At 35.8% G+C, this 20,542-nt stretch overlaps 1 protein-coding gene across 11 annotated transcripts in view; it reads left to right on the forward strand.

The window, feature by feature from the left end:
* LOC117316571 (protein argonaute-2-like) overlaps window positions 1-20,542 on the forward strand; it is a 48,735-nt gene that overhangs the window by 20,799 nt on the left and 7,394 nt on the right. For 5 of the 11 annotated variants that reach the window (XM_033871217.1, XM_033871216.1, XM_033871225.1 and 2 more), the window contains 10 exons: window positions 80-151; window positions 2,286-2,333; window positions 3,337-3,459; window positions 7,700-7,836; window positions 12,534-12,718; window positions 13,267-13,426; window positions 14,370-14,460; window positions 16,271-16,465; window positions 19,118-19,354; window positions 20,179-20,378. In XM_033871217.1, the coding sequence (XP_033727108.1) occupies window positions 80-151; window positions 2,286-2,333; window positions 3,337-3,459; window positions 7,700-7,836; window positions 12,534-12,718; window positions 13,267-13,426; window positions 14,370-14,460; window positions 16,271-16,465; window positions 19,118-19,354; window positions 20,179-20,378 (1,448 nt within the window). Of the gene's footprint in view, window positions 1-79; window positions 152-2,285; window positions 2,334-3,336; window positions 3,460-4,205; window positions 4,329-7,699; window positions 7,837-12,533; window positions 12,719-13,266; window positions 13,427-14,369; window positions 14,461-16,270; window positions 16,466-19,117; window positions 19,355-20,178; window positions 20,379-20,542 lie in introns of all 11 variants that reach the window. The other 6 variants (XM_033871221.1, XM_033871220.1, XM_033871219.1 and 3 more) reach the window with 3 other exon arrangements.

Here is a 20,542-nt window from a genome sequence, read left to right on the forward strand (position 1 = left end):
CCATTTTAACAGTTCAGAATGTTTCGTATATGTGCCTATCAAGACAGCCCCTGATTTTGATCTTGTTTTGTTTTTACAGGTGTGCAATGTTGTAGGAGGACAGAGGTGTATCAAGAAGCTCACAGATATGCAGACATCCACAATGATCAAGGTTTCTCAAATAAGTTGCCATCTCTATACAGCAGATCTCGGAGGCATACACACACTGAGGGGGGGAACAAAAATCTCTGTGTGGTTCATGATTATCGAGTCGGCAAATTTGGATGTATTCTTATTATGACATATACATTTGTATGATAAAAACTGTATTGTTGAACAGTAACAATAGATTCCAATACTTAAGTTCTTTCCAAATGTGTACTATGTACAGGAAAAGAAGAGTTTGCTGGTCTTGTTTTCCCTATAGGCAACCACTGTGCTGTCATCAGCCCTCCTCTACATGTGGTAGTTCTGTATGCCAATACTAAGTGTCATGTTTTGTAACCCTATTATTAATACTGGCTGTTGCATGGTACCTATATCTTTGATCTTTGAATAAGAGAATTTTGTCAACTTAGAAATAATTTACTGGTTATGGAAAATTCTTTTGGATAAGCTTAGGTACTGATGTCAAGGGTTATAAAAATTTCATTGTGAACTCTGTTAAAATTCAAATCCTCTACGTAGATTTTATGAAGGGAAATGTCTTCATTTAAGAAAATTCAAATCCTCTACGTAGATTTTATGAAGGGAAATGTCTTCATTTAAGAAATTATTTTGGTATTTGTAAAGATTTTTTTTTCTATCATCGATGGAGGCATATTTCTATGTCTCAATACTGTTGTTATGTAGAGGCATATTGTCCTGTCGTTGTTTGGCATAGGAATATATCTATGTCTTCATGCTGTTTTGTAGAGGCATATTGTCCTATCGTTTGGCAGAGAGATGTTTCTTTGTCTCCATACTGTTGTTTTGTAGAGGCATATTGACCCGTCGTTGTTTTTCAGAGAGATGTTTCTTGGTCTCTGTGCTGTTGTTTGGCAGAGACATATTGTCCTATCGTTGTTTGGCAGAGGCATATTGTCCTATCGTTGTTTGGCAGAGGCATATTTATATGTCTCCATACTGTTGTTTGGCGGAGGCATATTTTTATGCATGGCCTTTGCTGTATATGGTTGAAACTTACTTGAGATTTCATTTTGGTCAAAAAACGGCAGTGTTTTATGTGGCTAGATTTACAAGTTTTGCTAGAATATTGAGACATTTCACATTCATTAAAAACAGTAAGTTTTGGGTTTCAAATATTAGTTTAATTATTTCTTATCAGTGGCAAGAGGAATTAAACAACTTGTTACTCTTCATACAGGTTTAATCACACATACTTTCTATCATTTCATGCTTTAGATAATTAGTACCAGTTTGTTTGGCTTCTCAGATCTGTGTTTGGTTTGGCTTTTTGTTACGCTTCTAGTCTTGATTTCCTTGTACAGTGTAGTTCTGGCAAGCAAATATAAGGATTAAATTAAATTAATCTTGGTCCTCTCCCAGTGATACGTTTATTGTACCCCTGAACATGTGTATGCCTGTGTGTTTGCTATTATGATAAATTTGTGATTGAAGTTTTGTGTGCTATGCTCCTATTTGCCAGAAATATTTCAGTGGTTAAAATTTCCTGAGAAAACATTTTCTATAATCACTAATTTCCCTATGAGATAGACTTATCTCAACTTGTCTTGTTAATATATGCCACATGTTTAAAACCATTATTAATAAGATACATTTTATGTTATATAGCATAAGATCCAGTATTATATGCTGATAAACATAACTACTTCTAAGTCATTAACGTTACTGTGTACAAATGTAATGAAAATTGTCAAATAGAAATCTCCTGCATGCTGTTATCGAGAAAAAAGGAGGACATTTCTCAATCTCTGGCAAATAGATGATTCATAAAAGTTATATCTACACTTAGTTATTCTTATATTAAACTTGTCACCTATTTACATGAAAATAGAATATTTGGTTATAAGGAAGCAAATGTTTTCCTCTAGGTTCAAAAATATTTCTGAAAAACTGTCATAAATTCCTATTAGGGAAGTATCTACCCAATGGGAGGACTGCAGGTGCTCACACATGGACAGCAAAAAAAAAAGTTTTAATTTGAAAAATACCATGTCATAAGCTACCAGTGCAAACTGTACATAGAATTTCTTTTCTTGTGAAGTCCTCCTGTATGATATTTATTTCACTGGAGTAGTCCTTACTGCTTTTTTATCTGATAACATTTATTGGTGTCATTTTAGGCCACAGCTAGATCTGCCCCTGACAGAGAAAAGGAGATCAATAATCTTGTAAGTACATCAGATGTAAATGCTTTGTGTTCATAAGTGTGTCCTCTCAATAAATCATTGCTGGTAGAGTGTTACCAAAACCTTCAAAAACTTAGAATATTTGTTATATTATTTTGAACTGCATTTACTAGTCACAAATGAAATTCAAAAGAAATTGTGATTGTATTTCAATGATTATCAGATGTAAATATGCTTATCATGTCAAAGAGTTGATGTGATAATTTTGAAATTTCTTCTCAGTTTTAGTTATAAAAATTAATGATAAATGTATATTTAATTTAGATCCTTAGATTCATTTTATATTTTGAAGGTTATTTTCTATGGATTTCCAGTGGTGTTAAATTACTGGCTGTTCATGTGTATTGATGCATATTTTAATCTCTAATTGAAAGGCATATTTAAAAACTCAAATACATGGTTCACAGTTTGAGTTTCTCTCAAATATAGTTCCCATGAAAGGTAAGTCATTGTCTACAAGTTGTTTATACTTGTATTGCCGTGGCAACAGGCAGTTTATGACACATTTCACAGGCTCTAAATGCCAATTCTGTATCTTCTCTCGTTCTGATTTCTTGTCACATTTTCTTCAATTTATCAAAGGATAATACAGAAAATCAAACTCAAACAATTCTGAATGTAAGAATTTTCTAATCAATATTTTGTAGCGGTGTAAATTCGTCTAAAATTCCTTAATTATTCTGATAGTCATGGTGATTTATGAATGTTTCTATCTCAAATGAATTCAAGAAAATGTAAGAAAGATGGACATTCATGAGAATTTCAGCTAAATATCTGATTTCAGACTTTTCCTATGTGTGTTTTTTGTTTTTGTAATGTAAATTTTTCTCATAGAAACAATTCTGAAGTGTTCTTTTCAAGGTTTTTTTTTTTTTTTACTCCGATCCAACAACTGGATTCAGACTGTTGCCATGGTAGCATCTTGTATAACAAATATGTACATGCAATGTTGATTACACGTTACTCCATCGCTGCATACCATTAGGTACAAAAAGCTGATTTCAACCAAGATCCCTACCTGCAAACCTTCGGGATTAGTGTCAACTACCAAATGACGGAGGTCAGGGGTCGCGTGCTGCCACCTCCAAGGATAGAGTACGGCGGCAGGGTATGCGCCAATTCCTTCCTCTCACTACTCCACAGCCGTATCATGTCTGATTGTCTTTCTGGTTACAAGAATCCATAGGCCACCTCTCCTCCATAGACTGTAATGTTTGGAAACTTTGTCCCGAGACAATTCTGAGAAAATTCTGGATATTTAAAAAAAAAAGAATTAGAAATTGGTAAACAATGAGTTTTTATTTCCATGTTATGTATTAGTTTGGTTTATGAAGAGAATTTTGTTATCTTGCTATATAATGATGGAGTAGCTCTATGGATTCTTGGGACCTTGTTTGTCTTCAGAATGGAAGGCAAAGTCAAATGGTGAAAGCTCAAAAGAAATCATCTACCAAAAAATAAGTCAGGAGTGTTTGATAAAAAAAAAATCACAATTTTAACTAAGAATTGTATTTCAAACCCCAAAAATAAATTTTATTGGTAATTATTATTTTATTGGAATCCAAAAAATATGATATCCATTTGGGAAAATTAAAATTGTCTCCGTAATTGTGAAATTTATTTTTTAGTAGATGACATAATTTGTGTTTAACATTTGCATTGCTGACCACACCCGGTACATCCATAGCAGGGTTTGGCATGGTGCCCGTTACAGTGGCCCTCCACAGGTGCCACTAAATGTTGGCATGGCCACCAGCACCTCACCTCCCGTGTGTGCTCTGGCATTCCAGCAACGGAAAAAAAACAAATTGTTTGACGTTTTTTTTTCTTGTACAACCCCGTCTGTTACCCCAGGTTCGCAAAGCCAATTTCAATGCCGACCCGTATCTGCAAATGTTTGGAATCAGCATTCAAACCCAGATGGCCGAGGTTCAGGGCAGGGTCCTGATGCCCCCAAAAATACAATATGGAGGAAGGGTAAGATAGAACGAAAAGCCGAAACGTAATTTTCTCATTGATCAGACCATCAAAGCAGCCATGATCATTCATTGTGTTATCTCACTGGCAAATCTCTGCCACTTCTGTTGGCTGCTGCCTCTAGTTTATTGTGTTGCCATATGCTGTCAAATTATCAAGGTCGTACTATTACAAGGAAACCAATGTTGTCAAGGGTCATGGCATGGGACAACCAATCAGAACGCATCATTTCCACTGCCTTGGTTACAATGCTTCCTACCTAATCTCACCTTGAACTGTTGCTTTCCCAGTTGTATAGGGATGTTGGATTTCAAATAAAATTTCAGTTTGTCTTGCTGCATACCAATTTACCCGATCTTTGGTTACTTTCCTTTCCTGTGCTTTTTTTGAGCAAAACCTTTTATTCTACTCCTTTTCATTTAAAAACAAAAACATTTTCACTTCAGTTGCTGATGTTTTGTTTCTTTTTGCGAGTTTTTGGATGATTTTCTTAGTTAATGACCGATACTGTCTGCTTTGGACTGTTGTGGATTGAATCTTTCTGTCTGCAAATCACAAGAAAGTTTTCATAAGGAAATTAACATTTTAACTTTGTAATAATTTAAGGGAAGTTTGGCCAAGGAATGTTGCTATGGAAATATAGAGGTTTTGCTAATTTATCAAATTCTGATATTCAATATTTAGAAGGGGAAAAATTGGAGAATTTGGAGACAAAATTTTGCCTGCACTTATTTTGAATATGAATCAAATCCATCAATATTATGAATATGAACACCTGGACATCATGCACATCTTTCTTGATAGTAAGTCCAACTTTTTGATTGATCAATAGTTGTCTTGTTAGATTTATCAGAAAATGAAGATTACGGGATAAAGGGTTGGTTGTGAGCATTACATTGGATTGCATATTTTGGACCTGATATGTTCATTATGATGAGGTATCAAATCATTGTTTACAGTGTCATTTTCACTTGCATGAAAAAGTTTTGTTTTATTTGCTCATCATGTTTGCATGTGAAAGTTTATACAGTATCAATATTGTCAAAAGAAATTAAGGTTATGTTTCTCAAGTTACATTTCTACTGTACAAGTTGAGTTTACATATAAAAACATCAAAATGAATAAAACATGGATAGGAACAGTAGCTAGTTGTCCATTTCGTGTGAAACATTTAACCCTCATAAATCAGAGACACGTTGAAAAATGAAAAATGGAAATTTTAGATCTATTAAAGTTGATAAAATATTGTAAGGAATGGTAGCAAGTTGTCAAATTTCTGTGAAACCTTTAACCAACTATGATCTGAGGCAAATGGAAAATGAAAATTCTAGATCCAAGTTGATTCAATATAATTTTGCTTTAAATTGCCAATTTCAATATCATGTCAGCTTGTGTCGGTATTGACTGGCTTTATGTTGGGAAAATAAATTTTCAAAAAGATTTTTAATTAAAAAAAAAAAAACAACCCCATCCTTTTGTTAAATCTTTTGAGGACAGAATTCAAGGGGTCAAGTACAGGGAAATCGTTGTACAATGTTGTGTCATGTATGTTCTAACCTTCAATCTATTAATTCTGGATGTACCATGTACCAAACTCTTTCTATGTGTAACAACTAATCCTCAATGTTTACAACACTACCGGTAGTACACCTACAACTGGGGTTTCCCTGTAGTGTTGTAGGGTGGAAGGTAGAATAGAATTTATATACAAATGTATTTACAATTATAAGTTATTGGTGAAAAATATGAAAATGTTTGCAAGTCTACAATGAAAAAAAAACTTAATTCATGCAGCTTAAATGTTTTTATTTTGATACTGCAAGTTCTAATGCAAAAAAAGAATTAATTTATTCTTATGAACCTTGAATGTTTCAATTTTAATTATGCAAGTTCTAGTATGAAAAAAAAAAAATGAATTCTTGAAATTGTACTGTTTAAATTTTGATACTGCAATTCAAGTAATAAAAAATCATTCATGAAACTTGAATGTTAAAATTTTGATGCGGCAAGTTCTAATACAAAAAAAAAAATCATAAAACTGGAATGTTTCGATTTTGATACTGCATGTTAAAGTAAAAAAAAAAAAAAAAAATAATAATAATAATTCATGAATCTGGGATATTTAAATTTTCATACTTCAAGTTCTAGTACAAAATGATTTGGTTCATGAAACTGAATACTGAATTTTAATACTGCAAATTTTAGTACAAAATATGTCAATCATCCTGAAATGCATGCTAGGTCAACAAAATGAGGTTAATAGAATGTGTACCCAGTCACAGGAACAAATGTCATTTTAAATAAAATTAACTTTTTCTTTCAAAAAAAAGTAGGGGAAAACTTCCATGAAAATAATTCTGAAATTTTCATGTTAACATTGGAAACTTGTGAGAGGTAGGAAGTTAGTGAAGAATAGAAAAAAGGAGGAAGTTGAATTGTACTCCAGAATAAAAAAAAAAAAAAAAATACAAAATTTTCAGATTTTGTATTACTTGATGTATGTGTGTTGTTTGTAATTTCAGTTTTAATTGTATGCTTCAATTTATAAACAACCATCATATTCAATTTATTCATTTGTGTACATGCTTGTTATTATTTTAAATATTTATGACTTTGTTTTATTCTTTTAGCACATTATTATTTGCTCTCCATCATATCATTTTGGAACCTTCATAGCCATTTTGATTTCAATATTTGGGATGGGATTATCAGGTTATGGTCATTAACAGTATACATAGACATCTACAACACTTCATAATAATTATTAAAAGAGCAATTATGTTTAAATCTGAAATACCTTGTTCAAATAAAACAGACCTAATTGGAATGTAAGAATACTTTTCAAAAACGTTTATAAAATCCAATTTGATTAAGATGTATATAAAAAAAAATCTTTAATCTGAATTTTTTTTTATGTGATTGACTTACATACCCAGAAAATGTAAAAAAAAAGAATGTTGCCACATTCTTTAATTAGTGCTAAACAAATCAATTTCAAGTTAACTGAGGTCATGAACATAAGTTTTGTTGGTTTTCTGATAATAAACATTTATGTAATAATACTCCATAGATGAATAACCAGTGTTTCTCTTAAAATGTTCATATGTTTATATAATAGATATATCATACAAAATATGAATAATAAAAGTAAGAACTGTATATTAATATTTCTGAACAGAATGATCAATAAAATCTTACAAACATATGTATGAAATAATCAATAAATTGTCTATATAGAATGTAATAGTATCATTTCCAGTAGTAATCTGAGTTAACTCTTTTGTTGATCACGCCACCTGAAGTATGGCTGTATTTGAGGAAGTGGTGGGCCTGTATGTATTTCCGTAATGACTTGCATATTTATTGTGAAGCAGACAAAGGCCCAGGCCGTACCCAACCAAGGTGTATGGGACATGCGAGGCAAACAGTTCTTCTCTGGAATAGAGATCCGAGTCTGGGCAATCGCCTGTTTTGCACCACAACGAACTGTCCGTGAGGACGCTCTCAGGTAAGGCACCTGTCCTGGCCCCAGGTTCATGAACGTTCTTTGAATATGCTACATTGCCGACAGAGTAATTGAAAATACCAATAGTTATATACTTTACACTATAAGCCCCCTCCCAAAACTTGAGCTTCTCTTTTTGAAGTGAATTGCATCGCAAAGAAACTATATCATACTACACATCTGTATTTTGCATGTAACTCAGTCTTATAAGATAATTTTCAGGGCACAGTTTTTTGTTTATTCGGAGATATCCTTTTTATTTATTGACTGATATTTTTTAAACTTTGTATGCATTATAACATGATATGATTGGAAAAAAAAATTGAATAAGTATTTTTGCAAAAGTTAGTTCCCTTTGTTTATTTCAGTGTTTTTATTTTTAGCTCACCTGCCCGAAGGGCAAGTGAGCTTATGCCGTGGCGCGGCGTCCGTCGTCCGTCCGTCGTCCGGCCGTCCGTCCGGCGTCAACTTTTCCATTCAAGCAACTTCTTCTCAATAACCAAAAGGCCCAGAGACCTAATATTGGGCCTGTAGCATGCTGGGGTGAAGGGCTACCAAGTTTGTTCAAATGAATAACGTTGACCTTCATTCAAGGTCACAGGAGTCAAAAAGGCTAAAATCTTTGAACGACTTCTTCTCAATAACCAAGAGGCCCAGGGAGTTGATATTTGGCCTGTAGCATGCTGGGTTGAAGGGCTACCAAGTTTGTTCAAATGAATGACCTTGACCTTCATTCAAGGTCACAGGAGTCAAAAAGGCTAAAATGTTTAAACGACTTCTTCTCAATAACCAACAGATCCAGAGACCTAATATTTGGCCTGCAGCATGCTAGGGTGAAGGGCTCCCAAGTTTGTTCAAATGAATGACCTTGACCTTCATTCAAGGTCACAGGAGTCAAAAAGGCTAAAATCTTTAAATGACTTCTTCTCAATAACCAAGAGGCCCAGGGAGTTGATATTGGGTCTGTAGCATGCTGGGGTAAAGGGCTACCAAGTTTGTTGAAATGAATGACCTTGACCTTCATTCAAGGTCACAGGAGTCAAAAAGGCTAAAATCTTGAAACGACTTCTTCTCAATAACCAAGAGTCCCAGAGACCTAATATTTGGCCTGTAGCATGCTGGGGTGAAGGGCTCCCAAGTTTGTTCAAATGAATGACCTTGCTCTTCATTCAAGGTCACAGGAGTCAAAAAGGCTGAAATCTTTTAACGACTTCTTCTCAATAACCAAGAGGCCCAGGGAGTTGATATTGGGTCTGTAGCATGCTGGGGTAAAGGGCTACCAAGTTTGTTCAAATGAATGACCTTGATCTTTATTCAAGGTCACAGGAGTCAAAAAGGCTAAAATCTTTAAACGACTTCTTCTCAATAACCAACAGTCCCAGGGAGTTGATATTGGGTCTGTAGCATGCTGGGGTGAAGGGCTACCTAGTTTGTTCAAATGAATGACCTTGACCTTCATTCAATGTCACAGGGACCAAACAGGCTAAAATCTTTAAACGACTTCTTCTCAATAACCAAGAGTCCCAGGGAGTTGATATTGGGTTTGTAGCATGCTGCGGTAAAGGGCTACCAAATTTGTTCAAATGAATGACCTTGACCTTCATTCAAGGTCAGAGGAGTCAAAAAGGCTAAAATATTTAAACAACTTCTTCTCAATAACCAACAGTCCCAGAGACCTAATATTTGGCCTGTAGCATGCTGGGGTGAAGGGCTCCCAAGTTTGTTCAAATGAATGACCTTGCTCTTCATTCAAGGTCACAGGAGTCAAAAAGGCTGAAATCTTTTAACGACTTCTTCTCAATAACCAAGAGGCCCAGGGAGTTGATATTGGGTCTGTAGCATGCTGGGGTAAAGGGCTACCAAGTTTGTTCAAATGAATGACCTTGACCTTCATTCAAGGTCACTGGAGTCAAAAAGGCTAACATTTTAAAACGACTTTTTCTCAATAACCAAGAGTCCCAGGGAGTTTATATTGGGTCTGTAGCATGCTGCGGTAAAGGGTTACCAAGTTTGTTCAATTGAATGACCTTGACCTTCATTCAAGGTCACAGCGGTCAAAAAGGCTAAAATTTTTAACAACTTCTTCTCAATTACCAACAGTCCCAGAGACCTAATATTTGGCCTGTAGCATGCTGGGGTGAAGGGCTCGCAAGTTTGTTCAAATGAATGACCTTGATCTTCATTCAAGGTCACAGGAGTCAAAAATGCTAAAATCTTTAAACGACTTCTTCTCAATAACCAAGAGTCCCAGGGAGTTGATATTAGGTCTGTAGCATGCTTGGGTAAAGGGCTACCAAGTTTGTTGAAATGAATGACCTTGACCTTCATTCAAGGTCACAGGAGTCAAAAAGGCTAAAATCTTGAAACGACTTCTTCTCAATAACCAAGAGTCCCATGGAGTTAATATTGGGTCTGTAGCATGCTTGGGTAAAGGGCTACCAAGTTTGTTCAAATGAATGACCCTGACTCGCATTCAAGGTCACGTCGATCAAGTATGCCTAAATCTTTGAATGACTTTTAGTGAAAAGCCAAAGTGCAGAGAGACATTATTATATTGGTCCTGTAGCATGCTTTCAAATAACTGCAGGATCCATATATGAAAAGATCACTGCATTGCAGGTGAGCGATTTGGGCCCATTGGGCCCTTGTTTGTTTGTCCCGAGATTTCCTACATTTTTAGCTGACCAGTTCTTGTTGCTCAGGTCTAAAACACTGTCACTGTTCTATTTTAATCTGTTCCTGTGACTTGGTTAGACTTAATAAGTTTTATCCATTTCCATCCAAGCAGAAAATGGATCCATGTGTGCTTTACAAAGATTTCAAGTTAATCTTAAAACTGGCCACAGTGAACGCAGGAAAATAGATCCGAGATGTAACCTGCCTTTCATGAAATTACTGTCGGCTAATGTTTTCTGTCTGCAAACTTCCTTGATTAACTTTAAAAAGTTGAGGAGGGGATGTTATAGCATTGCGTTTGTATCTTAACTTTTTAGGTCACCTGAGACAAAGTCTCAAGTGACCTATTCTAATCCCCTTTTGTCCGTCGTCGTGCGTCGTCCGTCGTCCGTCCGTAAACAATTCACATTTTCAACTTCTTCTCCAAAACCCACAAACCAAATTCTATGAAATTTGGCAGACAGCTTCTATGGCTAAAGGTCAACCAAAATTGTAAATTATATGGTCCCCACCCCCTAGGGGCCTGAGGGGCGGGGCCAAAAAGGGTCAAATTGACTAAAACTTCAAAAATCTTCTTCTCTACTCTCAGATATGCTGGAATCAAACACTCTTCATAGAAGGAAGGGTCTTAAGGTGCTTTACCAAAATTGTAAACTTCATGACCCAGGGGTTTCACGTTTGCCCCTGGGGAGGGGCTAAACTTTACTATAGTTTATATAGGGAAATCACATTTTTGAATTTAATTTATTTTATTTCTATTGGAATTCATTCTAATTTTGTAAACATTGTCAGCATGGGATGACAGTTTGATGACATGCACATGTTGGCCCTGACTGACCCCCAGGGGCTGATGGGCGGGGCTAAAAAGGGCCAAATTGACTAAAACTTCAAAAATCTTCTTCTCTACTCTCAGATATGCTGGAATCAAACACTCTTCATAGATGGAAGGGTCTTAAGGTGCTTTACCAAAATTGTAAATTTCATGACCCAGGGGTTTCACGTTTGCCCCTAGGGAGGGGCTAAACTTTACTATAGTTTATATAGGGAAATCACATTTTTGACTTTAATTTATTTTATTTCTATTGGAATTCATTCTAATTTTGTAAACATTGTCAGCATGAGATGACAGTTTGATGTCATGCACATGTTGGCCCTGACTGACCCCCAGGGGCTGATGGGCGGGGCTAAAAAGGGCCAAATTGACTAAAACTTCAAATATCTTCTTCTCTACTCTCAGATATGCTGGAATCAAATACACTTCATAGATGGCTGGGTTTGAAGGTTCTTTACCAAAATTGTGAATTTAGGACCCTGGGGTCTCAAGTTTGCCCCTGGGGTGGGGCTAAACTTTACTATAGTTTATATAGGGAAATCACATTTTTGACTTTTATTTCTATTGGAATTCATTCTTATTTTGTAAACATTGTCACCATTGTGTTACTATAGTTTATATAGGGAAATCACATTTTTGACTGATTTGTTTTGATTTCTATTGGAATTCAAAAAGGTTCATTTAAATAAACTGAAGTATTTCAAATCTCAGGTGACCGTTAAGGCCCATGGGCCTCTTGTTATTATCACTCTTTTAAACAGATTGTGATTGAATTTTCACATATTGGTCAAGAATAAGAATACCTTGAGCAAGTGGGTGTTTGTGATGCCTTGTTTGGAACTAGGAAGTAAAACGCCTCGGTCATGTGTGTTGCAGACCTGTTAGACCTCTTGTATAATTTTTACGATGAAATCCTGATTTGAACAGGAGTACCAGATATTTTATTAGGTCACCTGAGACAAAGTCTCAAATGACCTATTCTTAATCGCCTTTTGTCCGTCGTCATGCGTCGTAAACAATTTACATTTTCGACTTCTCCAAAACCCCTAGGGGCTAATGGACGGGGCCAAAAAGGGTCAATTAAATTAACTGAAATATTTCAAATCTCGGGTGATTGTTAAGGCCCATGGGCCTCTTGTTTAATGTTTCAAGTAGATAGCAAAGAATTCATTGATTGATTTATTTTATGCAGGAATTTCACCCAGCAGCTACAGAGGATCTCCAATGATGCAGGCATGCCTATCGTCGGCCAGCCTTGTTTCTGTAAATATGCCACAGGGCCTGACCAAGTGGAACCAATGTTTAGGTACCTGAAGAATACTTACCAAGGATTGCAGCTCATTGTAGTCGTCTTACCTGGCAAAACGCCTGTCTATGGTGAGATGCGATTGAATTCACTTTTAATCTTGTTTTGGTTAATTGTGTGTTGCAAATATGAATGTAAATGTTTGATGTGGAATGTTTTAGAATAAATTGCTTATGTTTTTTTTTCTGAAAAGGAGAAACTAAAGTTCTGAATAGGGGAAACTAAAGTTATTTCTGAAAAGGGATAACTAAGTTATTTCATTACCTCTAGAAAGTTCGACATTTTATAGAGGAATGGACAAAATCTTTTTCCATCTTCCATGCAATGTCAAAGTGTATGTGAATTCATGTGTAGATACATATTGTACTTCACTTCTAATACATAGTATATCAAATGTAGGCCATTGGAGATAAATTTTCCACGTCACTCTTTATTTATGTTTTTGCATTTTTGAGCCTCTCATGTGCTCTATTTCTATCATTGTGGGGCAGAGGCATAATATTGTCATGGATTTTTGTGTTTGATATAGTAATAACTGTAAGAGTTAAACATGGTTTAATATGGTCTACATCAATTAGAGGAAGTGTACTGAAATGTGTATACACTAATTGTGTTGTAGCTGAGGTGAAGCGAGTTGGAGACATCCTGTTTGGACTTGCCACTCAATGTGTACAAGCTAAGAATGTGAACAAAACCACACCTCAAACTCTCTCCAATCTGTGTCTCAAGATCAATGTTAAACTCGGTGGTATCAACAATATTCTACTTCCCAGTATCCGGTAAGTTGTTCACCATTGTCATTGTTATCAAGTGGTCAGTATGTTACAGTGCTTTCTCTGACGGTTTTCAATAAATCCAAAACACTGTTAAGTTTGTTTCTGCTGTTTATTCCGTATTTAAAAAAAAAAAAAAAGTACAAAAAAATACAACTCATTACACATTCATTCAAATCTCTCGCATACTAGTAGTCTATTCAGATCAGGGGACATAACTTTTACATATACAGAGCAGCCCGCTTATTTGCATCTGTAGCCCTTTTTACATGACAAAATATGCAAATAACCGGAGTATTCGTATAGGTTAAGTTTGTTTCTGCCGTAAACATGCTAATTTTAGCATGCTCAAAATTTGGTGCATAATGCATGCTGTCTCCCTAGTACTTTCGCGGCTACATCGTGCCGCTCTTCAGGGGATTATGAATTTTATTCGGTACATTATTTTATGACGTCATAGTTTGATGATTTCATAATAGTAGGGTACATAATTTATAAAACATTTATTTGTCCAGTTTAAAAGGGTTGAAACCAACAATATGATACCGTTTAAACAAACCAATCCATTAAAAACTTGATTGGAGCAACTTATGATGTACCGAATAAAATTCATACGGTGTAGCCGCGAAAGTACTAGGGAGACAGCAAATCTGTGTTTGACACTTTGTATATATCAGGACACGAGTCAAAAAGTTGTCTTCCTTCGTCATTTGTGTTGCTAAGTTATATATATATATATATATATGCCTCACATGAAGAATAAAAGAATTTATATTTATGATTACCCACATGAAGAATGAATAAAATTATGTATGTATCCGACATGAAGAATAAACACATTGAATCCAAAACTTTTGTGGCATCAATTAATCTTTTGAGACATAATGGTGTCTTATGCTTTTGAGTATTAGTATCTGATGTTTATAATTATTGTGCAATGCTATTTCAGACCCAATGTATTCCGGGAGCCAGTCATTTTCCTTGGAGCTGATGTGACTCACCCTCCTGCCGGTGATGCTAGTAAGCCCTCCATTGCTGCAGTGAGTATATTTACACTTGATAATGTTTCTTGGCACCTTCTTCCTTTTTGTCCTGTTGTCTGTTGTGTAATAAAAAGGTTTTTAGCTCACCTGGACTGAAGGTCCGTCCGTCAACATTTGCTTCAAATCGCTACTAGTCAAAAAGGCCTTATTGGATTTTGACCAAATTTGGCCAGAAACATCCTTGGCAGAAGGTAAACAGATTTTGCATAAATGGTGATTCTGACTCCCGAGGGGCCAAAGGGGCGGGGCCCAATAGGGGAAATAGAGGTAATTCCTTTAAATCGCTACTAGTCATAAAGTTATGAATGGATTTGAACCGAATTTGGCCAGAAACATCCTTGGCAGAAGGGGAACAGATTTTGCATAAATGGCGATTCTGACTCCCGAGGGGCCAAAGGGGCGGGGCCCAATAGGGGAAATAGAGGTAATTCCTTTAAATCGCTACTAGTTATAAAGTTATGAATGGATTTGAACCCAATTTGGTTAGAAACATCCTTTGGGGAAGGGGAACAGATTTTGCATAAATGGCAATTCTGACCCCAAGGGGGCAGAAGGGGCGGGGCCCAATAGCGGAAATAGAGGTAATTCCTTTAAATCGCTACTTGTCATAAAGTTATGAATGGATTTGAACCCAATTTGGCCAGAAACATCCTTAGCAGAAAGGGAACAGATTTTGCATAAATGGTGATTCTGACTCCCGAGGGGCCAAAGGGGTGGGGTCCAATAGGGGAAAAAGAGGTAATTCCTTTAAATCGCTCCTTGTCATAAAGTTATGAATGGATTTGAACCCAATTTGGCCAGAAACAGCCTTGGCAGAAGGGGAACACATTTTGCGTAAATGGTGACTGACCCCCCGAGTGGCCAAAGGGGTGGGGCCCAATAGGGGAAATAGAGGTAATTCCTTTAAATCGCTACTAGTTATTAAGTTATGAATGGATTTGAACCCAATTTGGTTAGAAACATCTTTTGGGAAAGGGGAACAGATTTTGCATAAATGGTGATTCTGACCCCAAGGGGGCAAAAGGGGCGGGGCCCAATAGCGGAAATAGAGGTAATTCCTTTAAATCGCTACTTGTCATAAAGTTATGAATGGATTTGAACCCAATTTGGCCAGAAACATCCTTAGCAGAAAGGGAACAGATTTTGCATAAATGGTGATTCTGACTCCCGAGGGGACAAATGGTGGGGCCCAATAGGGGAAATAGAGGTAATTCCTTTAAATCGCTACTGGTCATAAAGTTATAAATGCATGTTCTAAAAACAATTCTTGAGGTCTTTCAGACCTTAGAGAGTCTGGACTTCATTAATCTTTAAAGCAGTTCGGAATCCCACATTATAACCATATATAGCATTGTTAGAGATTTACAAATAAAACAAATTGAATATGAACATTATTTTGACATTTGGTCTAATCCATCCAGGTGAGCGATACAGGCCCCATGGGCCTCTTGTTTCAGATTTAGTAGATATTTCCACTATGGTGTTGTATTTTGTGGTCATAGGTCAAGTTTAAAGGTCAAACGTCATACTTAACACTTCTTTTGAAATGAAAAGCTTGTTATCAGGCATCTTATAAAGCCCTTGGTATATTGAAGTTGCATTCGTATCATAGTATTACAAGTTTTACACTAGATTTTTGTAGTCATCTCTCAAGGTTAAAAAGTCAAATATTGAAGCAGACAACTCAGTAATTACAGATTACATCGTTCACCATTTCCTGTATAGGTGATGGGGAGTATTAGTTTGTTTATATAATGGTATATTTGCTTGTATTGTATAGAGGTGTAATTTTTGTGTCTGTCTATAGGTGGTAGGCAGTATGGATGCCCATCCCAGTCGCTACTCTGCAACAGTAAGGGTACAACAACACAGACAAGAGATAATCCAAGAGCTCTCGACCATGGTGCGAGAATTACTCATCCACTTCTACAAGGCCACACGATTTAAGCCCACACGTATCATCTTCTACAGGGATGGAGTCAGCGAAGGCCAGTTTGCACAGGTAGGATAAAGGACAGACAAAAAATAAATACTGTTTTCCTGGTAAAGTACATATTTACAGTTAGTGCAATGGTCCATTCCCCCAACTATTGAAATTACTATTGTCACTAACCTGAATATATTTAATTGCATTTCTAAAAAAAACAACAACAAAAAGTTTTTATATCAAAGTTGAGCCTATTTTGTATCCCAATGATGTGAAACTTTAAAGGAGGCAAAAGTTAAAAACTTGATAATATTTCCTTTTGTTTTCAAATCATGTTTTCAAAATCTGATATAATCTGATATTTGGCTTTAATAATTTATCTATTGAATGGAAATATTACCTGGTTTTAAACAGCTAATGATGTGTGATTATGAGAGCTGAGGGATTCATAATAGTGCTGCATGGTCAAATATTTATGATGTTAGCTTTTTTGAACGTTGATAGCTATGGGGAGGGGGGGATGTACTTTTTTGCTAGGTATGGTTCATGCCTAAAATATTAAGATTATGCAACCTAATAAGTGGTATCATTTGAATTGATTTCTCCTCTTTGTCTATACCAGTGACTGTCATGAAGTTACCGTTATATAATTAAATAGCATTTAAATATTAATCCATTGTGCTTTAACTCTTTCAGTACCATTGTCGACTTAAGTCGACATAAAAATGTGCTCCCTCTTCCCCGTTGTCGACTATATAGTGGACATAATTTCAAGCTCCCTCTTCCCCACTGTCAACTATAGTCGACAGGCTAAATTGACATTAGTTAAGTGTAGATTTGTTGAAGACATCACCCGATACATACAATCATCCAATGTAATGACAAATAAAGAGTGTTCAAAAGTTTTAAAACAAACATTTTGGTTGATAAATTCGTTTTTATTAGCTCACCTGGTTCGAAGGACCAAGGTGAGCTTATGCCATACCGTGGCGTCCATCGTCTGTCTTCTGTCCGTCGTCCGTCTGTCCGTCAACAATTGACAACTTCTTCATAACTGCTCAGCAGAATTTGACCAAATTTGGACAGAAGCATCCTTATGAGGTGGGGATTCAAAATTGTACAAATGGTGGGGCTGACCCCTGGGCCTGAGGGGTAGGGCCAAAAGGGGTCAATTTGGCTAAATTGCTACAAAAAATTAGTTGTCTGGAAGTAAGCAATGAATATCTGTCATATTTGACTGGTATCATCCTTATGGGGTAGGGGTTCAAAATTGTACAAATGGTGGAGCTGACCCCCTTAGTACCTAAGGGGCAGGGCCAAAAGGGGTCCATTTGGCAATATTAATATTAATGACTTCTTTTCTGGAAATAAGCAGTGTATGACATTGATTTTTCTTTGGAAGCATCCCAAGGAGGCTGAGATTCAAATTTATATAAATAATGGGGCTGACAACATAATTAAACATTAACAAATAAAACTATTAGCAAATGATTCATAAACATTATTTTGATGTTTGATCAAATAAACCAGGTGAGTGATACAGGCCCTCTGGGCCTCTTTTGTTTGGGCTACATGTTTTTCCATTAGAGTAATATGTGATATTTTCACAATATGTTAATGTAAATGATATGGCGGCTTACTACATTTGCATTTTAGATATCAGTGTCTAGGATGTTTCAGAGTGTTCAATCTGACATCTAGATCTTATTTAAAGATTTCTTAATAATGTACAAAGATAGCACCTATTCTTTGTTTCTATATGAAAAAACAGCACACCAAAAACGCACATATAGTCTGCTATTTTGTTTAAACATCTGGGGGCGAGCCTAATAACTACTTCCGGTTCGGAATCCGGAAGGAACACAAAGTACGGAAAGAGTTAAACACTGAAACCTTAAATGAAAAAGATCTTCAATTTTCAAATCCTTCATGTCACTTTTGAATCTTTATTTGATCCCAATGATGTGAATCTTTAAAGGAGGCAAATGTTTAAAACTCATTATATTTCCTTTTGTTTCCAAAATTATCTTTTATAAATCCTATGTGATTTTATATTTGGTTTTAGAAATTGATCTCTTGAAAGAAAGTATTTATAAGAGTTTTTAAACAGCTAATGATGTGTGATTATGAGAGCTGAGGGATTCATAATAGTGCTGCCTGGTCAAATATTTAAGATGTTAGCTTTTTTGCTCAGAATGTTGATAGCTATAGAATTTATACTGTATCAGTGACTGTCATAAAGTGACAAAATTAAATAGCATTTAAATATTAATCCATTGTTATTAAAATTACTGATTATAACCTTCAATAAAAAATAACTTCAATTTTCTAGCCTTCATTTCAATGTTGAATCTTTATTTGATCCCAATGATGTGAAGCTTAAAAGGAGGCAAATGTTTAAAACTTGATATTTCCTTTTGTTTCAAAATTATCTTTTCAATGCAATATAATTTGATATTTGGCTTTAATAATTTATCTCTTGAAAGGAAATATAACAGGGTTTTAAACAGCTAATGATGTGTGATTATGAGAGCTGAGGGATTTGGTATAGTGCATGACTGTTGCTATTCATGATACAGCTTATGTAAGAATTTAAATTAGATCAATCAATTCTCTCTGTGGTCAATGTTTAATGAATCTTCTTGCGAGGTAGATATTTTACTGGAATACCTCTAACAGTTTATTTTGTGTTATTTTTTGCTGAGTTGTATTCATGTCTGTTCTTAGGTGCTTTCACATGAATTGCGAGCCGTGCGTGAGGCCTGTATGAAGCTGGAGTTAGGTTATCAACCGGGCATAACATTCATCGTAGTTCAGAAGCGACATCACACTCGCCTATTTTGTGCAGACAGGAAGGACCAGATTGGACGTAGCGGCAACATTCCAGCCGGGACCACAGTCGATGTTGGCATCACTCACCCAACAGAGTTTGACTTTTATTTATGTAGCCATGCAGGAATACAGGTACAAATTCACCAGTCAGAGAACATGTTAACGTTTTAGCCATGTTAAATACATGTAATTCAGCTTAAATCCATTAGTTTGTAGATGTTAGGAAAACATGATGATCTTTTGGATCTATCTTCATCTGTCATCAATCAAATTTTTGACTTTCAACAGGAGAAAATATGTTATGAAATCTTTATACGAAGAAATGTTGACAATACATTCTTTTAATCAACTTATGAATAGGAAAATATATCAAAATTGCCTCATCCATATCTTAAGTAAAAGTGTAACAGTCTGTGTTGATTGTGTCCTTGGACAAGACACTTTACTGAATGGCATTTGACGCACATCCTGTATGTTGTTCAGTGAGGTATTCACCAACTTCTACAAGGAGGCTCAGCCTCACAATGACTCCGGCTGTTCATGTGGCCCAGCAAACGCACAAATGTAACTTTTAAAAAGAGCCTTAATTGAAATCCCAATGATGTGAAACACACTATGAGGCAAACGTTACAACATTTGCTGAATATCTCCTTTCACCTGTTATTGATAATCTAATTTTCTATTTTTTTTTATGCTAAACTAAATTAATTTCAAAGGAAAGGAAACATTCACTTGTGTTTTAACTGCTGATGATGGTGATTATGAGATCTGAGGGAAATGTAGTTGTGGTTTTAAAATGGCTAATTTTTCAATTGCTGAGTGAAATAACTTGATGTGAGTTCATAATGCAGACCAAAGACAAAAATGGCATTCTCAAATCTGTTGTTCATAAAGAAATCCTCTTTGAGTTGTAATTTAGGTGTTACCAATTATTTCGGTTTTTGACAAATTTCCAGGGTACAAGCAGGCCTTCTCATTACCATGTGCTGTGGGATGACAACCGTTTCCAGGCCGATGAACTGCAGACACTGACCTATCAGCTGTGTCACACCTATGTGCGCTGCACTCGAAGTGTGTCTATCCCTGCTCCAGCCTACTACGCTCATCTAGTGGCATTCAGGGCACGCTATCATCTCGTGGAGAAGGAACATGACAGGTATTCAAGTCAAATCTACATCTGTGACATGGAGAAATAGATATAAAATAATATAAATTTAATCTTTATATTATATTGTGCTTCTTTATCCTCGCTGATAGAATTTGGAAGGATTAAGTTGTCACACAGGATGTTGGTTTTTAGATCATCTGACCCAAAGGGTC

This window comes from Pecten maximus, chromosome 18 (assembly GCF_902652985.1).
Source record: "Pecten maximus chromosome 18, xPecMax1.1, whole genome shotgun sequence".
Lineage (NCBI taxonomy): Eukaryota > Metazoa > Mollusca > Bivalvia > Pectinida > Pectinidae > Pecten > Pecten maximus.